The sequence below is a fragment of the Colobus angolensis genome, unplaced genomic scaffold (genome assembly GCF_000951035.1).
Source record: "Colobus angolensis palliatus isolate OR3802 unplaced genomic scaffold, Cang.pa_1.0 Scaffold414, whole genome shotgun sequence".
Classification (NCBI taxonomy): domain Eukaryota; kingdom Metazoa; phylum Chordata; class Mammalia; order Primates; family Cercopithecidae; genus Colobus; species Colobus angolensis.
Genome location: NW_012117533.1, coordinates 757,019 through 772,818, shown reverse-complemented (window position 1 = coordinate 772,818; position 15,800 = coordinate 757,019). Strand labels below are relative to the sequence as shown.

The following is a 15,800-nucleotide window of genomic DNA, read 5'->3' as shown; positions in this document are numbered from 1 at the left end:
GTAGAGACAGGATTTCACTATGTTGGCCAGGCTGGTCTCAAATTCCTGAACTTAGGTGATCCTCCCGCCTTGGCCTCCCAAAGTTCTGAGATTACAGGTGTGAGCCACCACACCCAGCCAGCACAGCCAACTTCTCATGAGGCCACCTTAGTTACTTACTGTCTCTGAGCCTCTGTGTTCTCATCCATGAAATGGGTTTAATCACTCAGAGTTGTTGAGATGATTAAAAAAGAAAATAGCTGCAAGGCAATAGCACTATGCTAACACAGAGCTGGCTAGTCAGTTCCAGTGCTGCTTTGTCCTCTCTCACTTGCGAGGCCTCTCGCTTTCCTTTCGCCTCCAGCAGCAGTGTGTACCCCCGGGGGGCTGCCTTCAGTTGCAGGTTTCTCTGCACTGTTTGGTATGTCCTTTTCCCAGGCATCTGAGCAAGGGCCACGGGTTACGACACAGGTACTGAGGAAGAGCCTTGAATCGAGGGCAGAGCTCTGACTTTAAGCTTTGACTCCCCAGGTGTGACCTATAGCCAGTCCTTGTCTGATCTGTGCCCCACTTTCTCATGTTCAAAATGAGAAGACTGAACCAGTCCTCTCCAATGCCTCTCCTATGCCTTTAAGATGAGGTATGTACTTCTCACTTGGAGGAGGGGCTGGCAAAACCACTTGAATTTTGATTTGAATGGAGGCATATTGGCAGAGGTTGTAAAATGTCCTCACATGGTTCAAGGAAAAAGATGATGCCCTGGCTGCTCCTGGTGCCCTTTCAGAGGTTAAAAGCCTTTCCGTTATTTTAACTTTTTTTTTTGTTTGTTTGTTTCTGGAGACAGGGTCAGGCTCTGTTGCACAGGCTTAAGTGCAATGGCGCGATCTCGGCTCAGAGCAATCTTCGCCTCCCGGGTTCAAGTGATTCTCGTGCCTCAGCCTCCCAAGTAGCTGGGATTACAGACGTGTCATCACGCCCAGCTAATTTTTTTTTTTTTTTGTATTTTTTAGTAGACACAAGGTTTCGCCATGTTAGCCAGGCTGGTCTCGAACTCCTGATGTCAGCTGATTCAACCGCCTCAGCCTCCCAAAACGCTGGGATTACAGGCAAGAGCCACCGCGCCCGGGCTCTGGCTCTATTTTCATGACGCTATTTACAAGAGTAGATGGCGCGCTCCTTCTATGGAGCTTTTCATTTGGTAAACTGTATGATTGTGGAAGTAAACCATGTCTGAAAGCTCAGGCATCTTCTTTTCGGCCTCAATTTCCTTTCTTCCTCTAAAACCGAACTTCTTTCGCGTAGTTTGACCCTCGAGGCTTCCCATTTCTTTTGCCCCCCCCCCCCCCCGGGCGCATGCGCGAAAACGCGCTGACCTTTCAGCTTCGCGCTCATGCTTTTAATCATGGCGGTTCCTGGCGTGGGGCTCTTGACCCGTTTGCACCTGTGTGCCCAGAGAAGAACTCGAGTCCAGCGGCTTATCGTCAGACTTTTGAGTTGCCCAGGAACTGTGGCCGAAGACCTCAGGAGAGACGAGCAGCCTTCAGGGAGCGTGGAGACAGGTGATGGCGCCGTGGCCTCGGTTTGCTCTGTAGCTGCGTCCCACAGCGGGCGAGGAAGGGGGAAGAGTCTGGGATCACGGGGGAACACGTGGCCTGTGGAAACGGCCGTGGACCCTTTGACAAGAGAGTGGGGCTGTGTCCTGTCCTCCTCTCCTCTGATCTCTCTAGGGGAACCCAGGGTCGCCCCTGTTGCTGAGGCAGAAGTGAGATGTGTGATATTTTTTCGGGGCGATTCTTGTGTACAGTAATGGAATTGTTTAGAGTTCCATGAAATTCAGATCAGGAACCCAGTTTGCTAGCACTTTACAGTTTGACGAAATAGTGTTCCCAATGATAGTAATGCTACACATCTGAGCCAATCGTTGCATCATTTACGTATATTTCTGATTTTGATACATTAAGTTGTTGCTGGAGGCCGAGTTATAGTGTAGCCTGATGAATCAAGAAGATTCTTGGTTCCTAGACATGGGGTTCTGCCTAATAAAGTACTGCCGTTTACTTTATTCTTTTTGGCCATTTTGAACCAAATCAATCTGGTAACAGATTTGAATTCACTACAACAGGCTGTTGTCCCGCGTTCGCTCTACATTTATATGCCTCTTTGTGTATTGAGAAGCCAGTGTTATTGAACCTTTCTTGTGACTCAAGAGCTTGTGTATTCTATTTACAGTTCTTAAAACAATCTTGCAAGAAATGTATCACTGTGTCCATTTTACAGATGTAGAAAATGGCTGAAAGAGGTAGATAGCTTAGGCAAGGTCACTAGCTCAGTTAATTTAGACGTTTAGTTAAATTATTAAACAAAATGTATTGTTTTCTATGATTCCTTGGAGCTATTTTTTTCCCTAAAATAAACTGGTGTCTTTATCAGACTGTATAAAAGACTTACATTGACAGGCAGTGAGAAATCTTTATAAAATATTTAATTGAAATATTGATTGGATTGTATTTAGTGGAAGCTACTTCTGTTGAAAATTTCTAAGTAACGCTGAAAATCTGAGTATGGATTCTGCCAAAAAAGCTATTGTAATTTAACATTTGTGTGGGAATTTATATTTGAGAGTGTGTTCATATGCCCTTTGATACATAAAACAACCCCGTAGCGTAGGTGTGTAAGAAAATACTGTCATTCCATTTTATAGATGAGCGAACAGGGTAGTCCAACGGTGGCTTAAGTAGTTCAAGCTAAACTCAACTCTTCGGTGGCAAAAGTAAAAAAAACCTACTCTTTTTTTTTCTTTTCTGGGACGAAGTCTTCCTCTGTTGCCCAGGCTGGAGTGCAATGACAAGATCTGGGCTCACCGCAACCTCGGCCTCCCGGGTTCAAGTGATTCTCCTGCCTCAGCCTCCCGAGTAGCTGGGATTACAGGCACGTGGCACCACGCCTGGCTAATTTTTGTGTTTTTAGTAGAGATAGGGTTTCATCATGCAGGCCAGGCTGATCTTGAACTCCAGTACTCAGGTGATCTGCCTGCCTTGACCTCCCAAAGTGCTGGGATTACAGGCGTGAGCCACCACACCCAGCCAGTAAAACCCACTTCTAATTGCAAGGCTGTACTCTTCATTTACTGTAGCTCTGCTATTTTTTTTCTTTTTTAAGAAAATTTTCATTTTGTATCATTAGAATAATATGACTAAATATTTAGGGATTCTTGCAGGAAATAACAAATAACAAAATGCTCATTTGGATGTCTTTACTGTTTTAAAAAAGGACAGGTAACTACACCTTATACTCACCTAGAAGCATGTAATTTTATAATTGGAAGGAACCTGAGAAATATCCAATTCAGTTTTTCATTCAGTGTGCAGATTCATTACCAAAACATTCCTAGTAACAGTTTATAGCAATAAGGAACATTGTTTCATAAATCAGTCAATTCCATTTTTGGTTAGTCTCTAATGGTTGAAAAATATTTATAGTGAGCTAAAATCTGTTAATTTCCCATTTCCACATTGTTCAGTTTTGACATAGGTTTCGTGTGAGTAGTGGAAAGAGCTGTAGTAGAAAGAGAAAAAGAGTATGTAGTGTATTATTCAGGATTCTTTCTGATACAGGTAACAGAAAATAACTCAAAATAGCTTAAGTAGAAAAGGGAGACTATACCAATCTGTGTAACCAAACTCCAGAAAGAGACATATAGTATACTTTAAGGTCAATTGGATTGACGTGGTCAGTGTGAGATATTTTCATTTTCCTTAGCTATTTTTTGGTGGCCTTACAATCTTGGGCTCCTATACATGGGATGTTAATGGTGGGGGTGATGGTCACCAGCAGCTCCACATTCACATGCTTGCGACTTCTGATTGATCACATGCCCACCCTTTGGATGAAGAGGAGGTATCCAAAATAGTCTGATAATCCCTATCTCATGGGGCGGGGGGTAAGTGTGACAGTTCCACAACAACTACATAGAGTGGTTTTTTACTCGCAGGGGTGTGCTGTTACCAGAACTGTTACCTGAACAGGTTTAGCTGTTGTTTGGATGCCAGCAGCCAAACAAACAACAGCTAAACTGCAGGAGGCTACCCATCTTATTAGGTATTTGACTTTGGGCAGTTTTTTCACCTGCAGTGATACCTACCCTGTCTATCTTAAAAGGTTATTGTGAGTTTCAGAAGAGTGACAATGCTTGGAAAGCTATTAAGAGAAGGTGCTATATATTATGTTTAAAGCCAGTGCTCAGCTCTCAGATTCTTAGTAGTTTTTTTTTTCCCCAGACTGTAAATCCTCTTTTATTTGTAGAAATTGTGTATTAGAGTTTCTAGACTTTTTGTTATTCCTCTCTGGTTGCTGTCTGGGTTGTTAATATCTTTCATATCCATTACGTCCAGAGCAGAACATATACTCCATATGTGGCCTGATTAGTAAGTAGCAAAGAGGTGCTATGACCCCTTAAATTTGGATTTTTAAAAACATTTGTCTTAATAAGGCCTGAAGTTCTTTATATGAATTCGTTCTCTTTCTATCCTCAATCCAGAAGTTAAGACATTCCTTTGATGCATCAAACTTTCAGGCCTCTTTTATAAAACTATGCTAGGTTAGTTTTTCCCCCATTATATACATGCATCTTTATTTTGTTTTTAATTCTAAATACAGGGTGGTATTCTTTTTTTTTTATTTTTATTTTTATATTTTCTTTTGAGAAGGAGTCTCTCAGTAGCCCAGGCTGGAGTGCAGTGGTGCTGTCTCGGCTCAGTGCAACCTCTGCCTCCAAGCGATAATCCCGCTGGGATTACAGGCGCAGTTACCACACTTGGCTTTTTTGTATTTTTAGTAGAGATGGGCTTTCACCATGTTAGCCAGGCTGGTCTCGAACTTCCGACCTCAAGCGATCCAGCCTCCCTGGCCTCCCAAAGTGCTGGGATTATAGGCATGAGCCACTGCGCCTGGCCTATTCAGTCCTTTCTTAATGTTAGTTTGTGCTTACCATATTGTATTATCAAGACCATTGCACATTCAATCTGTCATAAAATATTAGCACTTATTATTTCTCCCTTTTAATTTGTTATAGATTTGATATACCTGTGGTGAGGCAATAAATTACCTCAACTTTCTGTTCCCGCCTTCACAACTTTGTCATCGTGTCTACATCATTCTTACACCTACTGTTGTTTAAGGCTTTAGATTCTACCTTTTTCATCTTCTCAAGCACAATGCTCCATTTTTTTAATGAAACTTTTCTATCTCATTCTCAAATGTAATCCCTGCTCTTTGCCGGCAGTCCACCTGCAGGGATATATTTGCATAAATGTGCAGAGACATTGCATACAGATGACATTGCAGTGTTGTTTATAATAGTGAAAAAGTGATAAACCACCTAAATATTTATCAATAGAGATTTGGCTAAACTATGATAAATACGTATTTAAGAGTATGTAATTTTTAAAAGAAATAAAGTAAATATGTATCTTCTGATATGGGAAAATGTCCCCAGTATATTAAGTATCTTACAGCATGTTACAGAATATATAGTAAGATTTCAGTTGTGTAAAAGATGTGTATCTATGAATACGAGTGTATATGTTTACATGTGCCTTGAAAATGTCTGAAAAGGTAAGTACCACAACTTAATGGTTGGCTGTTAGGGTAAGAGGACTGGGAGAGGATTTATGCTTCTACTTTAGAAAATTCTACACTGTTTGGGTCGGGCGCCGTGGCTCACACTTGTAATCCCAGCTCTTTGGGAGGCCGAGGCAGGAGGATCACCTGAGGTCACAAGTTCAAGATCAGCCGGGCCAACATGGTGAAACCCCTTCTCTACTAAAAATATAAAAATTAGCCTGGTGCAGTGGCGTGTGCCTGTAATCCCAGCTACTCAGGAGGCTGAGGCAGGAGAATTGCTTGAACCCCAGAGACAGAGATTGCAGTGAGCCGAGATCACACCACTGCACTCCAGCCTGGGCAACAGAGTGAGACTCTGTCTGAAAAATAAAAAAGAAAATTCTACACTGTTTGACTTTACTTTTGCAATAAGCAGTTGGACATCAGTTCAGACTCAGTAAAAAATCAGAGACAAGAGTGTGTAGGTGTCAGTCACAACTGAAAAAGTAGTAAGGTGGTCTAGGCAGAGCCTATAGCATAAGAGAAGGAAATAAGGACCATTTGGAGGAAGGACAGTTGGTAGACTGAGGTCTGATTGAAAAGAATAGCCTCTGTCCTCAATATGGAAGAAAGTATTCTTCCGTATTGTTAAATAAATATAACACTATGAATTACATTCTTTCATAGTTGTTAAAGTAGGTTAATACAGAGGTGGAAGAGATTCTGCCATGGAGAGTCCAAAGTCTTCACAGACCTGAGCAAGATTTGAAGGATAAATGGGAGTTTGCCAGACAGAAAATGAGAAGGTGGGCATTCCAACTAGAAGGAAGAAGACATAGATAGTTCATAGCATGTGATAGTATTGTGTGTGTATAGTACCATATGTGAAAAGTGCAAAGTGCAACAGAAAGAAATGGTATAAGTGACATGAAAGAGGGGAGATGGGACATGGTGCGAGCACTTTATAGCCATGCTATGGAGTTTAGATGTGATCTTAAAGGCATTTAATCCTTTAATGGGGAAGCCATTAAAGGATTTAAGCAGAGAAACCAAAGAAAAGACTTAAAAAAAAAAAAGACCATTTTTTAAAGAACATTTTGGCAGTTATGTGGAGGATAGCTTGAGAAAAACAAAACTGGAGTGAATGAGACTAGTTTGGGAGTCAGATTATTGTGATACAGGCCTAAAATAAGAGATTGATGTTAAATAATTGTCATTGGGAATGGAGGCGAAGGCACATAGTTAAAAGCTGTATTTTCAGGCTTGGTGTGGTGGTGTCATGCCTGTAATTTCAGCACTTTGGGAGTCCAAGGAGGGAGGATTGCTTGAGGTCAGGAGTTCAAGACCAGCCTGACCAACGTGGGGAAACCCCGTCTCTACTAAACATACAAAAATTAGCCAGGCGTGGTGTCGCATACCTGTAATCCTAGCTACTGGGGAGGTTGAGGCACGAGAATCACTTGAACCTGGGAGGCAGAGATTGCAGTGAGCCAGGAGTGTGCCACTGCACTTCAGCCTGAGTGACAGAGGGAGACCTTGTCTTTTTAAAAAAAAAAAAGATAATAAGATAGTGGGCTTGGAGTATTTCCTTGATGCATCAGTTTCATAGCCTTTTTGAAGAAAATGAGGCTAAAAGTTTCTGCTGATTTCTATCCATCATTTACATTTTCTGTTCTATTTAATTTCTTTGGAATTTTAAGGGTTTTGTTGTTGTTGTTGTTTTAAGACAGAGTCTCCCTCTGTCACCCAGCCTGGAGTGCAATGGTGCAATCCCGGCTCACTGCAACCTCCCGGGTTCAAGTGATTCTCCTGTCGCAGCCTCCCAAGTACCTGGGACTATAGGCACAGGCCACCACGCCTGGCTAATTTGGCCAGGCTGGTCTCAACTCACGACCTCAGGTGATCCTCCTACCTCGGCCTCCCAAAGTGCTGGGATTATAGGCGTGAGCCACTGCGTCTGGCCTTGTTAAGGGTATTGATATCAGACTTGGTGGTTTATGATCTCTAGAGTCTACCATTCCAGACTTTTTAAAGAAACACCTTAAACTACTTAACTGGAAGTTAAAATCCTGGGGGAATTTAGTTGTTAACATTCAGGTTTGCACTTTAATACTCTCTTAGAACTTGAATAATTTTTTTCTCTCTACGCTTAGTTCATTTGTTGGCCTTCCCATCGTGGCTAGTGGGTTATTAATATTTAATTCTTGACTGTCACAATTCTTGTCTTGATTCCCCGTGATTGTAAAACTCCTGGCCTCTTTCTTTCGTTAGTGAAATTATCAGTGAACTCTTCATGGGCAGCAGCGAGGTTTTAAATTTTTTGATTTCCCTGATACAGAGCACATGATAGTTGGTAACTCGTTGTTAATTGTTTGAGCCAGATCAAGACCCTTGAGAAAGAAAAACGCCTTAATAGCTTACTTCAAAACACCAAATTTCCCAACTCATTGTCTTGTTACAATCAGCCTTGTAATAATTTCTTTTAGTCTTTGGAATGTTACAATTTGCACAATTTTGTATGTGCTTATTTGTGTAAGTATTAAATAAGTGATTTTACTTTCCCGGTTTTGTTTTTAAAGTTTTGTGGAACTCCGTTTTCAGCACTTTGCATCAAGCGTAGTAAATCAAAACAGAGAAAGTGGGCAGTTTTAATAGTAGTCATGGGAGAGTAGCCAAACGAACACTGAAGGTGCAGTAATTCCACCTCATCTGTGTTTCCATTGTCCACAGTTTCAGTTCCTCACAGTCAACCGTGGTCCACAAATAGGTGAGCACAATACAATATGATACTTTGAGAGAGAGAGACCACATTCATATAACTTTTATTGCAGTAGATTGTTAGAATTGTTCTATTTCATTATTAGTTGTTGTTAATCTCTCTCTCTCTCTCTTTTTTGAGACAGAGTCTTGCTCTGTTGCCCAGGCTGGAGTGCAGTCGTGCAATCTGAGCTCACTGCAATGTCAGCAGCCTGGTTTCAAGTGATTCTCCTGTCTCAGCCTCCCAAGTAGCTGGGACTACAGGCGTGCACCACCATGCCCGGCTAATTTTTGTGTCTTTAGTACAGATGAGGTTTCACCATGTTGACCAGGCTGATCTTGAACTCCTGACCTCAGGTGATCCACCCACCTCAGCCTCCCAAAGTTCTGGTATTATAGGCATGAGCCACCAAGCCTGGCCCATTGTTATTAATCGCTTACTGTGCCTAATTTATGTATAGGATAAAACATTGTATATATGGGGCTTGGTAATATCCAAGGTTTTAGGTATTTACGGGCATCTTGGGACATAACCCTTGTGGGTAATGGGGGGACTACTGTAGTATAGTTTAACCCTTATAAAGGAAGAGAAAAAGAATAGGTGAAGTTGGTTTTAGTCATATATAAAGTCTTTAAAACACCTTATCGAAATATTTTTAAAATTTTATGTGTGTGCGTGTGGTGGAAATGTTTTTGTCTCATTCATAGGCTTTGAAGACAAGATTCCTAGAAAGAGATTCTCTGAGATGCAAAATGAAAGACGAGAACAGGCACAGCGGACTGTTTTAATACATTGTCCAGAGAAAATCAGTGAAAACAAGTTTCTTAAATATTTATCCCAACATGGACCTATTAATAATCATTTCTTCTATGAAAGCTTTGTAAGTATTTGAAAAACAGTCTAGCTTAACGTTTATGCTTTTCAAGGGTGGAGGTCTCCATTAGTTGTTTTTTGCTGTTGCCTTTTGCAATATGGTAGTTAGGTTCTCTTTGATATACTGCACCTTCCTTATCTGGATTTCTTTAATGAGTTTTGTTTTCCATATGAGACTACAAATTCTTATAGCAGTATTTTAGGATTATAAGTCATTTATGACTGATTTCATTATTAGAATGCTTAATTTTAAGAGATCTCTTAATTTTAAGAGAGTCCAACTCTGTTGCCTATGCTGGAGTGTGTTGGCTGTTGGCAGGTAGGATCATAGTGCACTACAGCCTTGACTCCTAGGCTCAGGTGATCCTCCTGCCTCTAGAGTAGCTGTGACTACAGTCCTGCACCTCCACGCCCAGCTTGAATACTTTAGAGAGTCCCTTTAACTTGCGGATGAAGGCCAGTGGGAGGGGATCTTTGTTTTGCCTTTGGGTTTTTCTGCTTCATTCTTTTCAATCTATTCAGCTTCACTTAACTAACATCGTGTTAAGGTTCCTTTTCTTTTCTTTCTTTCTTCTTCTTTTTTTTTTTTTTTTTTGAGATAGAGTCACTCTGTTGCCCAGGCTGGAGTGCAGTGGCATGATCTCGGGTCATTGCAACCTCTGTCTCCTGGGTTCAAGCGATTCTTCTGCCTCAGCCTCCCAAGTAACTGGACTTACAGACACCCGCCACCACTTCTAGCTAATTTTTGTATTTTTAGTAGAGGCGGGGTTTCACCATGTTGGCCAGGCTGGTCTCAAACTCCTGACCTCAGGTGATCTGCTCACCTCCACCTCCCAAAGTGCTGGAATTACAGGTGTGAGCCACTGTGCCCGGCCCAGTGTTCCTTTTCTTAATCTACTTAAATTGAATAAAACTAATGCTGTGTTAGAATCATATCATTTGTAAATTTTAAAAACTTGGTATTTTGTAGCATTATAATTGTTTTAAAATAGGAGCTAAAATAGTATGTTAGATATATTGTGAAATGTGTTCTGTTTTTTCTTATGTTTTTGGTATAGGGTCTCTATGCTGTTGTAGAATTTTGCCGAAAGGAAAGTGTAGGTTCACTGCAAAATGGGACTCATACTCCAAACATGGCCATGGAGACTGCAATTCCATTCAGATCACGTTTCCTCAGTCTGAAGTTGAAAAACCAGACTTCTGAACAGTCATGCATACAGTCGAGTAATCAGTTGCCACCTTCAAACAGGAAGCTCTTTGAATTAATTTGTTATGCAGAAAGTGTAAGTTTTTAGGTATACTTCAACTTTGAGAAATATGCATTTTTTTATGAACAATAAAGATTCGTATAAAATATTCACGCTACATAATTGTTTAATGGGAATAGATCTTCAGTTTTACAAGGTGAAAAGAGTTACAGAGATGAATCATGGTGGTGGATGCATAATGAGATGAAAGAGTTTTTCTATTTCTAGCTTTCCAAGAATGTCATCATGCTCCACACATTGAGTAGATGTTGAGTTTTGACATTTGAGATTATTTTGATGACTGGCGTATAATCTTGCGATTATATATGGTTTTTCTCCTGATGTCTTTTCTTTCCCCTCCTAATGTCTTAATGTAGTGAATTGTAGATTCACTGTAGATTTCCTCATGTCAAGTCATTCTTGCATTCACAGAATAAACCCTACTTAGTCAAGGTGTATTTTAAAAAATGCGTTATTACATTTGTTGTGCTAATATTTTTATTACAATTTTAATATCTCTATAAATAAATGGGATTGTATTTAAAAAATTCAAACTGCAGGATATGTTGAATGAAAAGTGATAGTAATCCTTGTCTGCTCCTTCCCCGCCATGCCCCATTTGTACTCACAGGTAACCACGTTCTTCTGAAGTTTTGGGCCTTTTGAACAATTTAGGTTTTCTTTCTGTTTCCAGCATAATGACATAAAATTGTACATGGTTTTCTGTCAATTTTAAAATGTCTTCTTTCTGATTCTCTCTCTCTGTCTCTTTTTTATTTTGAGATGGAGTCTCCCTCTGTTGCCCAGGCTAGAGTGCAGTGGCATGATCTTGGCTCACTGCAACCTCCTCCCCGGTTCAAGCAGTTCTCATGCTTCAGCCACCCAAGTAGCTGGGACTATAGGCACACACCACCATGCCCAGCTAACTTTTGTATTTTTAGCAGTGACGGAGTTTCACCACTTTGGCCATGCTGATCTCGAACTCCTGACCTCAGGTGATCTGCCCACTTCGGCCTCCCAAAGTGCTAGGATTATAGGTGTGAGCCAGCATGCCAGGCCCAAGATTCTGTCTCTTTTCTCTGTTCAAATATTGTTTGTATTTGTCTTGGTGGGTTTTTTTTGTTTTTTGTTTTTGTTTTTCTAGACAGACTCTTGCTCTGTCACCCAGGCTGGAGTGCAGTGGCGCCATCTCAGCTCACTTCAAGCTCTGCCTACCAGAGTAGCTGGGTCTACAGGTGCTCACCACCATGCCTGGCTAATTTTTTGTACTTTTAGTAGAGACGGGATTGCACTGTGTTAGCCAAGATGGTCTTGATCTCCTGACCTCGTAATCTACTTGCCGCGGCCTCCCAAAGTGCTGGGATTACAGGCCTGAGCCACCGCGCCCCACCTGTCTTGGCGTTTCTTACTCAGACTTGCCAGACCTTGCTAGTCTTTCCAAAGAATCAACTCATGGCTTTATTTATCAGAATACTATTTTCAAGGTTTACTTTTCTAATAAGAAAATTTTTGCTTCTAGTCTATTTCCTTTTCTATTATTATTATTATTATTATTGAGACAGTTTCGCTCTTGTTGCCCAGGCTGGAGTGCAGTGGCATGATCTTGGCTCACTGCAACCTCCACCTCCCAGGTTCAAGCGATTCTCCTGCCTCAGCCGCCCAAGTAGCAGGGATTACAAGCATGCGCCACCACACCTGGCTAATTTTTTGTGTTTTTAGTAGATTCGGGGTTTCACCATGTTGGCCAGGCTGGTCTTGAACTTCTGATCGCATGTGATCTGCCTGCCTTGGCCTCCCAAAGTGCTGAGATTATAGGCATGAGCCACCAAGCCTGGCCTCTTTTATTATTTTTGAATTGAATGCTTAGTTCAGTTATTTTATTTTGTTTTGTTTTGTTTTATTTTATTTTATTTGATATGGAGTCTTGCTCTGTTGCCCAGGCTGGAGTGCAGTGGTGCAGTCTCAGCTCACTGTAGCCTCAAACTCCTGGACTCAAGTGTCCCTCCCACCTCAGCCTCCTGAGTAGCTGGGACTACAGATGCATTCCACCACGCCCAGCTAGTTTTTGAATTTTTTTTGGTAGAGTCAGGGTTTCATCATGTTGCCCAGGTTGGTCTCAAACTCCTGAGCTCAAGCAATCCTCTCACCTTGGCCTCCCAGTGGATTATAGGTGTGAGCTACTGTGCCCAGCCAGTTGATATTTTCAATGTTGGTTTCAAGTAAGAGCATTTGAAGCTTTTTTTCACTTCAGATACTCCAGTACACAGTTTCAGTATGTGATCATTTTAATGCCAGTCTTCTAGTGGATAGATAGGATTGTTATTCTGAGAAACTGAGAGGTCTTGGGCCTTCATTACTTGAATATTTCTAGTTTTTCTTGCCCTTTAACATTGGTCTTTCACCCCTTTGGGTTTAAAATGTCTAACATGTGTTTTTAACCTCTTCTGGAGTACTTTACTACTTTCATTTTCTTAAAACAATGCTTTATACTCATTGCTTACAAAGTGTTAATTCTAGCCAACTTTTATTTTGCTAGTGGCATTCCTCAGAGCTTTTTAAACATTTTAAAATATTATATAATTTATTTTTTTAATAAAATAGAGACGAGGTCCTGCTGTGTTGCTCAGGCTAGTCTCAAACTTCTGGCCTCATGTGATCCGCCTCAGCCTCCCAAAGTATTGGGATTACAGGCATGAGCCACTGCGCCTGGCATCCTCAGTGGTTTTTTGAGTATTTGTTTTAATCCACTTTTAAGACTGAACAAGAAAATGTTGCATATTTCTATCTTTTTGAGACGGAGTCTTGCTGTCGTTGCCCAGGCTGGAGTGCAATGGTGCGTTCTTGGCCCACCACAACCTTTGCCTCCTGGGTTCAAGCGATTCTCCTGCCTCAGCCTCCTGAGTAGCTGGGATTACAGGCGTGTGCCACCACACCCGGCTTATTTTATATTTTTAGTAGTGTGATTAGGTTTCTCCATGTTGGTCAGGCTGGTCGCGAACTTCTGGCCTCAGGTGATCCACCCACCTCAGCCTCCCGGAGTGCTGGGATTACAGGTGTGAGCCACTGTGCCAGGCTTTGCATATTTCTAGGTTAGGTCTCCAAAGCCACCAAATCTTTCAAAGTAAAATGGTAACTCTTTTAGATGACCTGTACTTTTTCTCTATTTTGTTGGTTTTGTTTCGGCTAGCTAGATAGACGATCAGCTGAACACTCTCTTGAAGGAGTTCCAGCTGACAGAGGAGAACACTAAGCTCCGGTATCTCACCTGTTCTCTTATTGAAGACATAGCCGCCGCGTATTTTCCGGACTGTGTGGTCAGACCCTTTGGCTCCTCAGTCAACACTTTCGGGAAGTTAGGATGTGATTTGGACATGTTTTTGGATCTAGATGAAACCCGAAACCTCAGCACTCACAAGGTAAGTGTATTTCTCTTGACCACTATAATCATTTAAAGTTAAGAAAGTAGAAAAAGAAAAATCTTTGAACTTAATAAAATAAAACTGTTGATTTCTAAACTTATCAAACATTGTGGTTAAAGAAGGTATATTTGTTATTGATTCTTTGGAATTGTAAAGTCTTTCTTTGTATTGTTCTATGTGATAATTTTTGTGAATATTCTGTACATGTGCAATTAGAGAGTTCTTTTCAAGGGTTCAGAAATTTTTCAGTTAGGTCAAAGTTGCCTATTTTGTTATTCAAATAATGTATCTTAACTAATTTTTTCTTTTTAACCTCGTGATCTAGTTACTGAGATGTTTTCCCATCTCATGATTCTTGGTTTTGTTAATTTCTTTTTAAAATTCTTTTGATTTTTGTTTTATCCAAAGGCTATATTAGCTACATATAGGTACATGATTATATTTCCTTATTGTATTGTTTTATTATAGCCCTCACACCTGCTTTTTTCATCACTATACATGCTTTTGTCTTAAGTTCTATCTTATTTGTTCATGTGGCCGCTTGATACTTGTCTCACATGTCTTCTCTTTCTTTATTTTCAGCCTTTATATATGTTATTTTAGTTTGGGTGTATCTCTTGTAAATAGCAGTATGCTTTTACTCCAGGCTATCAGTCTTTGAGTTCAATATGTTTATTGTTACTACTGATCATTCTTAGACTAATTTCTCCTGTTTTATTTTTTATTTCCTATTTTCTGTGCTTTTCACTTTCTTTTTTTTTTTTTTCTGAGGCAGAGTCTCGCTCTGTTGCCCAGGCTGGAGTGCAGTGGTGCAATGTGGGTTCACTGCAACCTCCGCCTCCTGGGTTCAAGTGATTGTCCTGCCTCAGCCTCCTGAGTAGCTGGGATTACAGGTGCCTGCTACCACGCCCAGCTGATTTTTGTAGTTTTTTAGTAGAGATGGGGTTTTACGTCCTTGGTCAGGCTGGTTTCGAACTCCTGACCTCAGGTGATCTACCCCCCTCAGCCTCCTAAAGTGCTGGGATTGCAGGCATGAACCACCATGCCCAACAGCTTTTCACTTTCTTTCTTCCTTTTATTGGATTACTCCTACTTTATTCCTGCACTTCCTTCTTACCCCTTTTTTTTTCTCTTGCAAGTTTGGATATTATTTCTTCCATTTATGTTCTCTTTAGCATGCATGTCTAACAGGGTAAAAGTAACCAGTATCTCTTCCATCCTCCCAAACAATGTAAAGGATGCCTTAATTTAATTACACTGTTGAAAAAGCTATTTATTTTTATTTTATTTTATTGTTTTTATTATTATACTTTAAGTTCTAGGGTACAACATCTACACAAGGTGCAGGTTTGTTACATATGTATACATGTGCCATGTTGGTGTGCTGCACCCATTAACTCGTCATTTACATTAGATACATCTCCTAATGCTATCCCTCCCCCCTCCCTCCACTGCACAACAGGCCCCAGTGTGTGATGTTTCCCTTCCTGTGTCCAGGTGTTCTCATTGTTCAATTCCCACCTGTGAGTGAGAACATGTGGTGTTTGGTTTTCTGTCCTTGCAACAGTTTGCTTAGAATGATGGTTTCCAGCTTCATCCATGTCCCTACAAAGGACATGAACTCATCCTATTTTTATTTTTATTTTTTTGTTGGAGACAGAGTCTCTTGCTCTGTCGCCCAGGCTGGAGTACAGTGACATGATCTCAGTGCACTGCAACTTCCGCTTCCCGGGTTCAAATAATTCTCCTGTCTCAGCCTCCCAAGTAGCTGGGACTGCAGGCAGATCCCACCATGCCTGGATAATTTTTGTGTTTTAGTAGAGACAGGGATTCACCGTATTGGTCAGGCTGGTCTTGAACTCCTGACCTCAGGTGATCCACCCACCTCAGCCTCCCAAAGTGCTGGGTTTATAGGTGTTACTC

General features: G+C 41.1%; 1 protein-coding gene across 1 annotated transcript in view; it reads left to right on the top strand.

Annotated features, from left to right (window-relative positions):
• Positions 1-1,326: 1,326 nt before the first annotated feature.
• MTPAP (mitochondrial poly(A) polymerase) overlaps positions 1,327-15,800 on the top strand; it is a 37,047-nt gene continuing 22,573 nt past the window's right edge. The window contains exons 1-4 of the mRNA XM_011956336.1: positions 1,327-1,538; positions 9,046-9,218; positions 10,270-10,494; positions 13,650-13,874. Of these exons, the coding sequence (XP_011811726.1) occupies positions 1,370-1,538; positions 9,046-9,218; positions 10,270-10,494; positions 13,650-13,874 (792 nt within the window). The 5' untranslated portion in view covers positions 1,327-1,369. The remainder of the gene's footprint in view (positions 1,539-9,045; positions 9,219-10,269; positions 10,495-13,649; positions 13,875-15,800) is intronic.